We start from the raw sequence: 13176 nt of genomic DNA, 5'->3' as shown, positions 1-13176 counted from the left end.
TTTTTAGAAGTTTTTATAAAACAGCATTAAAGTCTAACTTTTACTTATTACTTAATTTACATTTTCATTTTTTATAGAATTCACAGAAATGATTCAAAAGAAGTTAAAAGTCAGTAACACCTATGATCTCATGTGATACTTATGTAAATTTCAGCCAGTGTTTGCATTTACTTTTATATTACTAGTGATCATTCCTCAATTGAATGCATTTTAGAGCTTCATGTTTTTTAATAAGTTATTTACAATGAATAACCCTGATACATCCCATTTAGTTCTTAAAAAATTAACAGCGGTGCTAAAATCAATGAGTTGAAGTTTGAAGAAAAAGAGTATTTGCATATCAAAACATCTCCCCCAAATACTAACTACAAAGGAAAAATAGTGAATTTACAGTGGAGAACGCAGCAGATATCACCTTAATCAACTCAAAAAGGGTAACATCACCAGAAATAATATATATCGATATTTCACAGTGCTTGAGTTTCCACTGAGAAGAGCATACCACTTTCACAGTATTCTTGCCAAAAATCTTTAATTTACTTATGGGAAAAATTAGACAAATCCAAATTAAGGAGAATTCCACAAAATACCTGATCAGTCCTCTTAAAAAAGTCTCAAGACCGTGAAAGACGAGGAAAAATTAGAATTATCATAGTTCAAGGGAGGCTAAGGAAACATGACAACTAAATGCAATGTCGTATTCTGGATTGGATCCCAAAATAGAAAAAAAGGCATTAGCAGGAAAACTCCTGATATTCTAATAAACATCTGTAATGTCTCTAATAAATGTCTTAAATGCTAATAACAATACACCAATATTAACTCCTTAGTTTTGATACTTGTACTTTGGTTGTATAAGATGTGAACATGAGGCGAAACTGGCTGAAGGGTATACAAGAACTGAGTAGTAATTACGCAACTTTTCTTTAAGTCTAAAATTACTTTAAAATGGAAAGTTATAAAAAAGGAGAAGGAAAAGTTATTAAAAGATTCCTAAGAGACGAGTCAACCAAATGTAATTAAGGTGTGGACTATGACTGGATGCTGATTCAAACAAACCAACTGTAAGATGATATTTTTGAGAGGAGAAAACTGAATATGATGAACTGGATAACTGATGAGAATTAAAAATTACTGTTGTGTTGGCTCTATTAATGATATTGTGATTATGCTTGAAAAAATATTTAGAAATATATCTTGAAGTATTTATAGAACAAAAGTAACCATTTCTGCACATTTTTATTCATTATTTTAACTATTTTTGAGTATGGACATGAAGAACAATTTAATCCCAGGAAACTTCACAAGTCCAGTGTGCAGATGCAACAGTTCTTTCACTATAAAAATAAAGTTAATAACCAAGGAATCCTATTAATAACTAACAGCCAACATGTTTTAAACCATTATCTTCAAGGTACTATTCTAAACACTTCATATACAAATACATCATCTCTTTTATCCTCACGGGCACTTCATGAAGTAGGTACTAGTATTATCCCCATTTTGCAAATTAGAAAATTGAAGCACTAGTTAAGCAATAAGTATGTGATGGTGGCGTTAAGTGGCTAAACTGGAATTCAAAGCTGGCTGATTCCAAAGCCCCCATTATAAAAATTTTACAGTGCACACAGTATACACTACATATAAATAACCAAAAGGTCTACAATACAGTACTTATTCGTGACATGTACAACACAGTCTGTTTTACTCTCTTCTATTTCGATTTTTTCAAAATGTTAACTGCAATGACTAAATCATTCTCATTATGTATAAGGGAATCACCAACAGGAGCTGAAAAAAACACTGGACTAAGCCTCCCTCAGCACGGCAATGCTCTTTCTCTCTTATAAAACACTTGCCCCCAAAAATCAAGACAATTTCAATTAAGCCATTCCATAATAAAGGAATAAACAGGAAATACCATTATTTGTGAATTTAAACATATAACAAGATAGTACACAATTTTAAGTGAGCATTAAGTTCACATGGGTTTATTTACAGTGTTTATTTAGATAAAATTTATAGATAGATCTTATTTTTAAGTCACACCTAACCTTATTTAAAAAATATAGCTTACATACACTAAAAGGTATGAAGACACAAATATAACCACAACTCTGATGCTAGAAGGAGACTCTCGAGCAAATACTAAGAAAATACTGAATAAAATTTGCTGTCAGGCGATTCCTTCTCCACACTCATGAAGAAATCTTGAAACTTAGGTATATAATGAAAGTTCAGAGTGATAAGATTAAACTTTCCCTCACTTAAGAGTAGGAAGACTAAACTTTCTCTCACTTTATTAGATACATTGGCCATTTTTATTAATAGTTTCAGAAAACTGTTTAAAGGAAAACCTCAAAGACCAGAAAGCACATTCACTATCCTATATTCAACTTCTCCTCAAACCATAAAATGGAGGAAGATGTTTTTAAATTGGTAATTGCACTCATCTCACATGCTAGTAAAGTAATGCTCAAAATTCTCCAAGCCAGGCTTCAGCAATACGTGAACCGTGAACTTCCAGATGTTCAAGCTGGTTTTAGGAAAGGCAGAGGAACCAGAGATCAAATTGCCAACATCCGCTGGATCATGGAAGAAGCAAGAGAATTCCAGAAAAACATCTACTTCTGCTTTATTGACTATGCCAAAGCCTTTGACTGTGGGGATCACAAGAAACTGGAAAATTCTGAAAGAGATGGGAATACCAGACCACCTGACCTTCCTCTTGAGAAACCTATATGCAGGTCAGGAAGCAACAGTTAGAACTGGACATGGAACAACAGACTGGTTCCAAATAGGAAAAGGAGTATGTCAAGGCTGTATATTGTCACCCTGCTTATTTAACTTATATGCAGAGTACATCATGAGAAATGCTGGGCTGGAAGAAACACAAGCTGGAATCAAGATTGCCAGGAGAAATATCAATAACCTCAGAGAAGCAGATGACACCACCCTTATGACAGAAAGTGAAGAGGAATTCAAAAGCCTCTTGATGAAAGTGAAAGAGGAGAGTGAAAAAGTTGGCTTAAAACTCAACATTCAGAAAACGAAGATCATGGCATCTGGTCCCATCACTTCATGGCAAATAGATGGGGAAACAGTGGAGACAGTGTCAGACTTTATTTTTCTGGGCTCCAAAATCACTGCAGATGGTGACTGCAGCCATGAAATTAAAAGACACTTACTCCTTGGAAGGAAGTTATGACCAACCTAGACAGCATATTCCAAAGCAGAGACATTACTTTGCCAACAAAGGTCCGTCTAGTCAAGGCTATGGTTTTTCCAGTAGTCGTGTATGGATGTGAGAGTTGGACTGTGAAGAAAGCTGAGCACCCAAGAATTGGTGCTTTTGAACTGTGGTGTTGGAGAAGACTCTTGAGAGTCCCTTGGACTGCAAGGAGATCCAACCAGTCCATTCTAAAGGAGATCAGTCCTGGGTGTTCTTTGGAAGGAATGATGCTAAAGCTGAAACTCCAGTACTTTGGCCACCTCATGCGAAGAGCTGACTCATTGGAAAAGACTCTGATGCTAGGAGGGATTGGGGGCAGGAGAAGGGGACAACAGAGGATGAGACGGCTGGATGGCATCACTGACTCGATGGACGTAAGTTTGCATGAACTCCGGGAGTTGGTGATGGACAGCGAGGCCTGGCGTGCTGCAATTTATTAGGTCGCAAACAGTCTGACACGACTGAGCGACTGAACTGAACTGAATTATCCTAATCATCATTCAAGCATATACTTCCAATGGGCTCAAGTTCTATTATTTTATTAAACAAATTACATTCATTGTAAATGCAGTAGTTTCAGTTTTTTTTTCTACATAAACAAACGATATAAGCCAACTTTTTAAAGTGCACTGAGAATCTATATCCCTAAAATCATTGTTTTTCCTTACTTCCTATCTCACAAGATTCCTGGTAACAGCACTCCATAATTAGCCCTAATAATCAGCACTCCATTGTAGTGGGAATACTCAGGTTTTCATCATCTGAGGGGAACATAAATATGTCCTCTCAGTATCCAATTCAGTAAACATCTGCAGTTTAATCCCATGTAACAAAGTTAGAGTGAAGTCTGAATAAAAACACCCTTAATAATTTATTCCAATCAAATGATTAATAACTGAATTCTAACAAGGCAAGATAAATATTTGATTATTTCCTAAGTTTAGTTAGATCTCAGAAATTCTGTTCAGCCCTTAAAATGTAAGCACAACAATCTGGAATTTTGTAACTGGAATGTAACACATACACATATATGCACGCACGCATGCACGAGCGTACTTGAAAGAGCCAATTTCAAAGAATTAAAAAAGATTCATCAGAATTTGGGGATAAATTAAAACAAGATGAGCAAACTCATTATAATCAAAGAAAAACAAATGTAAGCAACTTGCAGAAAAGTTTTATTTTTCATTACTCTAGTGTCCAGGGACTGTCAGACTGTCAGTGGAACTTTCTGTTTCAGAGAATAACTTGAGAGGCTGATACTTAGTCTTTAAAATGTTGATATAATTAGATCTATATTCTTCTATGTAATAATCCTAAGGAAATAATTATAAAGGCAGACCAAGATTTAAAAATCAAAGATGTTCCTCATAAAATCTATTATAAAAAATTAGATTCAATGTTTGTTACATTTTATCATATGAAAGCCTGAAAAATCATAAGCATGTTTAAAGACATAAAAAGCGTTGTGCTTTCTAAAAGCAGAACAAAACACTATATGCAGTATGATTTTAATTTGGTAGAGAAAGAAATAATAATAGAAAGAACTCAAGAGAATACTAGGCATTGTTTATTACTGGGTGAGAAATAATAATTTTTTTTTCTTTCAAGATTTTCTACAATGAAAACATATTATCTTTAAAATCAGGAAATATTATCCAAGTATTCTAAGTCACATTTATGTTAAAAAAAAATGGAGATTTAAGCTGAGCAATACAAATTGCTGTGTCAATGAAACTACACGCGCAGCAGCAGACACCGAAAAACCTCACTGTGAGAAATGAGTAAGCACTTAAAAAATGGACTCAAAGTGGAAACAAAACAGAGAAAGAGTAAGCTGAAGGCAAAAGTCTTGTTCCTAACATCAGGATTATTTCAGTCTGTTACTTTATACGAGCAAAGTACCAAGTACAAACGTACTTTTCAGAAACAGTCAACTCAAATTATGCTGTTCTGAATCATAGGTACAAACAAGGGAAAATCTTTTCAGGAAAATCATCCCTAGGTTCCCAGGCCACATTTCTCTGATGACTCTGTGCCAAGGTCTCCTTCCCTAACTTAAAAATCATTGTTCCAGCAGCAATTCAAAGAAAGTTTCCGGGCGGGGGCGGTGGCGGATATAAACTAATACAATGCATTAAAAAGAAAAACAAATCACCAGCCATAACTGCTACCCTTTCTCTCAGCTGCGCGTACACAATCAAAAGCCTGTAAGAGGCAGCAAGGCTCTCACCCACTACCACTAAACCGTTCATGAGGCTGCAAACAAAACGGCTTTTTCACCTCTTTTATTACTTGTGTGTTACCTATCCTCAAGGAACTTAACTAAAAATTACTAAACTACAAGGATCATGCCTTACTCCTTTGTAGAAGCACAGCAGCCCCAACCTGTCTGAAGTGGATATGCATATTAAAGTGTATACATGTAAACAAACAAGCACTTCAAGTACACGTTTGACATTTGACCTCCTTTTATTTATCTGCTTATTATAAACATAAAATGGCGCTCTACATGTTGAAAAGGAAAAGACCGCTTAATTACCCTCAGCAGCTTCAAGTAAACGATACTACTTGGGTTGGGACGGGGGGGATCTCTCTACCCTACCCCACCAGCATTTCCAGGCAGCAAATGGAAAAAGGCCAACAACTATGCTGTCTTCTGAATCCGGGTCTCCGCCATCCGGGTGATACTTCTGCTCCTTCTCCGAAACACCTAACCGATAGTCCGGAGAGACTTCCTTCAAGTCCTGCTTCTTCCAGCTGCAGGACACCCACGGCCCGGGCCCCTCCCACAAACTCCACCTGCCCGGGGCGGGAGTGGTGACCGAGGTGGCCAGGGGTCCTTGACCTGCCCCTCCCTGCCGAGGAAAGTAAATGTGGGCGTTTGTTCAGCTTTCAGTTAGTCTTCCCCAACCCCCGCAGCTCCCTGAGCCCAGCCCCCGGCGGCCCCAGCCCCGCGGCCCGCTCACCATCGGGCAGCTCCACGGTGCGCGCGCGGCGCAGCGAGCGCGTCAGGCGATTGAGCTGCTCCATCGCTCTCTCCATCCTCGGCGCGCCCTCCGCGCTCCCCCAGCCCGCCCGCGGCCTCCGCACTCGAAGCCCTACATCCCGCCCCGCGCCCGTCCCGCGGGCGGTGGTGCCGGCTCGCCCGGACTAACTCCCGGGGCTGCGGGGAAAGCTCGGGCCGCGTACTCCGTCCGGGGGCTGTCGGTCCGACGACTTAGGAGACACCCGCCGACGAAGACGGCGCTCTCGCCCTTCCTGCGGCCGCCGCCGCCGCTTCCCTCTCGGACTCGCACAGCCTTCTGGGAGCAGTAGTTTGGGGCCGCGCGCGCCCGGGGCGGAGCCACACTCGGTGCGCCCGTGGCTACACGCCTCCACCACGCAGACGCCAGTAGAGCGGTGTGTGCGGGAACCAGTGGGCAAACTGGGCGTACCCGCAAGTTCCTGGGGAAAATACCAGGGTGTTCCCACACCCTCTTTTCCTGCTCCACAAAGTTTTACGCGAGCAGCTCGCTTAAACTCCATCGGATTATATAGCCGATTGGGGATTTGCACAATTGTTCTTAAAAAAAAAAAAAAAAAAAAAAACCATCCTCAATCATGCCAGTATTGGTACGTTTTCCAGATACATGAACTTTTGAAATATAAATTTTCATATGTCAGATTTAAACAATCATAAAGTCAAACAATGCAAACGCAGAATATACGTTATCCTTTGTTTACTTCAGTTCAGTCGCTCAGTCGTTTCCGACCCCATGGACAGCAGCAAGCCCGGCTTTCCTGTCCATCACCAACTCCCTGAGCTTGGTCAGATTCATGTCCATCGAGTTGGTGATGCGATCCAACCATCTCATCCTCTGTCATCCCCTTCTCTTCCTCCTGCCTTCAACCTTTCCCAGCATCAGGGTCTTTTCAAATGAGTCAATTCTTTGCATCAGATGGCCAAAGTATTGGAGTTTCAGCCTCAGCTGAAACTGAGTCCTTCCAATGAATATTCAGGACTGATTTCCTTTAGGATTGACTGGTTTGATCTCCACAGTTCAAAAGCATCAGCTTTCTTTATAGTCCAACTCTCACATACATACATGACTATAGGAAAAACCATAGCTTTGACTAGATGGACTTTGTTGGCAAAGTAATGTTTCTGCTTTTTAATATTCTGTCTAGGTTCATCATAGCTTTTCTTCCAAGGAACAAGCATCTTTTACTTTCATGGCTGCAGGCACCATCTGCAGTGATTTTGGAATCCCCAAAATTAAAGTCTCTCACTATTTGTTTCCATTGTTTCCCCATCTATTTGACATGAAGTGATGGGACCAGATGCCATGATCTTGGTATTCTAAATGTTGACTTTTAAGCCAGTTTTTTCACTCTCCTCTTTCACTTTCATAAAGAGGCCCGTTAGTTCTTCTTCACATTCTGCCATAGTTCAAGTTCAAGTTCAAATTCAGTCGCTCAGTCGTCTGCCTTTTTGCGACCCCATGAATCACAGCACGCCAGGCCTCCCTGTCCATCACCAACTCCCAGAGTTCATGCAAACTTATGTCCATTGAGTCAGTGATGCCATCCAGCCATCTCATCCTCTGTCGTCCCCTTCCCAGCATCAGAGTCTTTTCCAATGAGTCAGCTCTTCGCATGAGGTGGCCAAAGTACTGGAGTTTCAGCTTTAGCATCATTCCTTCCAAAGAACACCCAGGACTGATCTCCTTTAGAATGGACTGGTTGGATCTCCTTGCAGTCCAAGGGACTCTCAAGAGTCTTCTCCAACACCACAGTTCAAAAGCACCAATTCTTCGGTGCTCAGCTTTCTTCACAGTCCAACTCTCACATCCATACATGAGTACTGGAAAAACCATAGCCTTGACTAGACGGACCTTTGTTGGCAAAGTAATGTCTCTGCTTTGGAATATGCTATCTAGGTTGGTCATAACTTTCCTTCCAAGGAGTAAGCGTCTTCTAATTTCATGCTTGCAATCACCATCTGCAGTGATTTTGGAGCTCCTGAAAAATAGTCTGACACTCTCTCCACTGTTTCCCCATCTATTTGCCATGAAGTGATGGGACCAGATGCCATGATCTTCGTTTTCTGAATGTTGAGTTTTAAGCCAACTTTTTCACTCTCCTCTTTCACTTTCATCAAGAGGCTTTTGAGTTCCTCTTCGCTTTCTGCCATAAGAGTGGTGTCATCTGCTTCTCTGAGGTTATTGATATTTCTCCTGGCAATCTTGATTCCAGCTTGTGTTTCTTCCAGCCCAGCATTTCTCATGATGTACTCTGCATATAAGTTAAATAAGCAGAATGACAATATACAGCCTTGACGTACTCCTTTTCCTATTTGGAACCAGTCTTGTTTCATGTCCAGTTCTAACTGTTGCTTCCTGACCTGCACATAGGTTTCTCAAGAGGAAGGTCAGGTGGTCTGGTATTCCCATCTCTTTCAGAATTTTCCACAGTTTCTTGTGATCCACACAGTCAAAGGCTTTGGCATAGTCAACAAAGCAGAAATAGATGTTTTTCTGGAACTCTCTTGCTTTTTCCATGATCCAGCGGATGTTGGCAATTTGATCTCTGGTTCCTCTACCTTTTCTAAAACCAGCTTGAACATCAGGGAGTTCACAATTCACGTATTGCTGAAGCCTGGCTTGGAGAATTTTGAGCATTACTTTATTGGCTTGTGAGCTAAGTGTAATTGTGCGGTAGTTTGAGCATTCTTTGGCATTGCCTTTCTTTGGGATTGGAATGAAACCTGACCTTTTCCAGTCCTGTGGCCACTGCTTAATTTTCCAAATTTGCTGGCATATTGAGTGCAGCACTTTGACAGCATCATCTTTTAGGATTTGAAACAGCTCAACTGGAATTCCATTGCCTCCACTAGCTTTGTTCGTAGTAATGCTTTCTAAAGCCCACTTGACTTCACATTCCAGGATGTCTGGCTCTAGGTGAGTGATCACACCATCGTGAGTATCTGGGTCATGAAGATCTCTTTTGTACAGTTCTTCTGTGTATTCTTGCCACCACTTCTTAATATCTTCTGCTTCTGTTAGGTCCATACCATTTCTGTCCTTTATCAAGCCCATCTTTACATGAAATGTTCCCTTGGTATCTCTAATTTTCTTGAAGAGATTTCTAGTCTTTCTCATTCTGTTGTTTTCCTCTATTTCTTTGCATTGATTGCTGAAGACTTTCTTATCTCTTCTTGCTATTCTTTGGAACTCTGCATTCAGATGCTTATATCTTTCCTTTTCTCCTTTGCTTTTTGCTTCTCTTCTTTTCACTGCTATTTGTAAGGCCTCCTCGACAGCCATTTTGCTTTTTTGCATTTCTTTTCCATGGGGATGGTCTTGATCCCTGTCTCTTGTACAATGTCACGAACCTCAGTTCATAGTTCATCAGGCACTCTATCTATCAGATTTAGGCCCTTACATCTATTTCTCACTTCCACTGTATAATCATAAGGGATTTGATTTAGATCATACCTGAATGGTCTAGTGGTTTTCCCTACTTTCTTCAATTTAAGTCTGAATTTGGCAATAAGGAGGTCATGATCTGAGCCACAGTCAGCTCCAGGTCTTGTTTTTACTGACTGTATAGAGCTTCTCCATCTTTGGCTGCAAAGAATATAATCAATCTGATTTCAGTGTTGACCATCTGGTGATGTCCATGTGTAGAGTCTTCTCTTGTGTTGTTGGAAGAGGGAGTTTGCTATGACCAGTGCATTCTCTTGGCAAAATGCTATTAGTCTTTGCCCCGCTTCATTCTGTATTCCAAGGCCAAATTTGCCTGTTACTCCAGGTGTTTCTTGACTTCCTACTTTTGCATTCCAGTCCCCTATAATGAAAAGGACATCTTTTTTGGGTGTTAGTTCTAAAAGATCTTGTAGGTCTTCATAGAATCATTCAACTTCAGCTTCTTCAGAGCTACTGGTTGGGGCATAGACTTGGATTACTATGATATTGAATGGTTTGCCTTGGAAATGAACAGAGATCATTCTGTTGTTTTTGAGATTGCATCCAAGTACTGCATTTTGGACTCTTTTGTTGACCATGGTGGCTACTCCATTTCTTCTGAGGGATTCCTGCCTGCAGTAGTAGATATAATGGTCATCTGAGTTAAAGACACCCATTCTAGTCCATTTTAGTTCGCTGATTTCTAGAATGTCGACGTTCACTCTTGCCATCTCCTGTTTGACCACTTCCAATTTGCCTTGATTCATGGACCTAACATTCCAGGTTCTTATGCAATATTGCTCTTTACAGCATTGGACCTTGCTTCTATCACCAGTCACATCCACAACTGGGTATTGTTTTTGCTTTAGCTCCATCCCTTCATTCTTTCTGGAGTTATTTCTCCACTGATCTCCAGTAGCATATTGGGCACCTACCAACCTGGGCAGTTCCTCTTTCAGTATCCTATCATTTTGCCTTTTCATACTGTTCATGGGGTTCTCAAGGCAAGATACTCAAGTGGTTTACCATTCCCTTCTGGTGTTATCTGCATTATCTGAGGTTGTTGATATTTCTCTCTGCAATCTTGATTCCAGCTTGTGCTTCACCCAGCCCAGCATTTCACATGAAATCATCTGCATATAAGTTAAATAAACAGGGTGACAATATGCAGCCTTGACATACTCCTTTTCCTATTTGGAACCAGCCTGTTGTTCCATGTCCGGTTCTAACTGTTGCTTCTTGACCTGCATACAGATTTCTCAGGAGGCAGGTAAGGTGCCCTGGTATTCTCATTTCTTGAAGAATTTTCCACAGGTTGTTGTGATCTGCAGAGTCAAGTAACTTAACTGTAGCTTAATTATCTGCTGGGCGATTTCGTGAGGGCAAAGCCGTTACTCTATCGTGTGCCTTGCATTCTCGTATTTACCATACCACCTAATACAAAGTTAAAACTGGGGAAGATATTGATGATGATACCCTGAAAGGAAACTTGTTTATTTGGCACAATGCTAAAGCATCGAGGTGATCTAGATACCAGTGGAAAATTCAGAGGCTGATTGTGGGAGCTGCAAAGAACTCGACAGTACCAACAACGAGAAGAAGAAATGAACTACAGAGAAATTCATGGGGGAAAATCATGTTTGTCAGCTCAACACAGAAGTTAAGCACAAATCAGGATAAAAACAAATTTGAAGCAGCTAAAACTTGAAAGAATTAATCCAAGTCAAGTGAATAAGAGCCTACTGACACCACTGACAACAAAAAGGGAGAATTTTTCTCTTCTTGAATATAACCAGTGTCCAAATAATGCTGGCGTTAAGAGAGAACCAAAGAGCTTGGTCTTTCTCAGCTTCTCCTTCCTCAGAGGCAAAGCTGTTCCTGCAACGAATGAGCACATGTATGTTGGTGTTATATATTTGCTGGCCCAGGAGGCATAAGAGAATCTCACCTGCCGGGATATACAAGGGCAGATGGTGGCTGGTCTGGGTGTTCCCCTGCCAATGCCATCCTGAATCAGTTCCACCTGCTGCCATCAGTCATGCGTACCAGTGATACAACAGGCTCAGGACAGACCTCCTAACCAGTTGATTCAGATGAGACCTAAACCAATCGAACAAGGTGGAGATGTCAGAGCTTCAAAGGAATTCAAATACTATGGACCAGGCCATGTCCAACCCTTGGCAACCTAGCTTCAGCTGGAAATGCCCCTGCTTTTCTTGGCTTCCTCATACCATTCAGAAAGTCAAGATCCCCACTGCTCTACAGATGTTAGCATCTCAGCCTCTATCGCTGCCACTCCTTAAGCTGTTACTCCATATAAATCATTTCTGATGCCCTGTGGGCACCAAGTGTGGAGTTTATGTGCAGAGCAGAAGCCCCCAATAACCTCCATAGTAAGCATCACTCCCTATGATGGTCACTATTTACCATAGGAGCAGAAGATGATGGAAGAATTACAGTTACAGAATGCAGCAGTGGATTGTCAGCTCTGAATTCTGTAATGTGATGCAGTCGCTCAAACAGTTCTGCTGTAAGGCATATGAAACTGTAGTACCACTACAGGCTTATCACTGCCTGTCCAATAGAACTTTCTACAATGACAGCCATGTTCCATAATCTGCACTATCCACAATAGTAGCAACTAACCAAATGGTGCAACTGGTGCTTGAGATGTGGCCAGTGCAATTAGATTTTAAATGTGAATTTAAATGTAATTAGTCTAATTAATTAATTTAAATTAAGTAGCCACATGGGCCTACTGTTTTCCATATTGGACAGAACAGTTTATCATACCAAGAAGGAACTGCCCATGAGCACAAAAAAAAACCAAATAGCTCCTCATACGTTATAGTTGAAGAATTTAAGATTCTCACTTGCTGGTGAAAGCCAACACCAAGAATATCAAATGAAAGCTTTAAAAGGATATTTTGTATCATAACATCCATTATCAAAAGCATAGAGCTTTTCACTGATAAGAATCTAGATTTTTCTCTGACCTAGTTTTAAATTTATTTTTTCTATTTCTGGATTTTCTTTTCCTCCCTGAAAATTGGCTTTATTGGATATACCCTTGCTTATGTTTCTCCATTTAAAAGAAGAACACAATTAATTTAATTAAAAAACAGGAAGAGATTGGGAGAACAAAGTAAAGAAGAACCACCATTGTAGAAACAAAACACAAAAATAAGATGGTAAAAATAAGTCCTAATATATCTATGGCCATACTTACAGAAAATATTAACAGATAGGGTGGAAGATGTTCTCCTTTCCAGACAACATATATGCTTAATAAATGGGAAAGAATTAGTTCTGGAAAAATATAACTGCAATAAATTTTATTTCTATTTTCTTGTGTCCTGAGATAACACAGTACAAACATAGAGGATATACATTAAAAATCCATATCTAGGGGGTAGTGGAGAATGGAGAGGGTAAGATGTATGGAGAGAGTAACATGGAAATTTACAAAACCATATGTAAAATAGATAGCCAATG

The 13176-nt window shown here is 40.1% G+C and overlaps 1 protein-coding gene across 1 annotated transcript in view; it reads right to left on the bottom strand.

Moving 5' to 3' along the window:
- The window catches only part of HACE1 (HECT domain and ankyrin repeat containing E3 ubiquitin protein ligase 1), a 104778-nt gene extending 98275 nt beyond the window's left edge, over positions 1-6503 (bottom strand). The window contains exon 1 of the mRNA XM_052646083.1: positions 6202-6503. Coding sequence (XP_052502043.1) covers positions 6202-6277 — 76 coding nt within the window. The 5' untranslated portion in view covers positions 6278-6503. The remainder of the gene's footprint in view (positions 1-6201) is intronic.
- Between the last annotated feature and the right edge of the window lie 6673 nt (positions 6504-13176).

This window comes from Budorcas taxicolor, chromosome 9, assembly GCF_023091745.1.
Source record: "Budorcas taxicolor isolate Tak-1 chromosome 9, Takin1.1, whole genome shotgun sequence".
In the NCBI taxonomy this organism is placed as follows: domain Eukaryota; kingdom Metazoa; phylum Chordata; class Mammalia; order Artiodactyla; family Bovidae; genus Budorcas; species Budorcas taxicolor.
The sequence above is the reverse complement of the archived record's forward strand: the minus strand, read 5'-3'. Positions and strand labels throughout refer to the sequence as shown.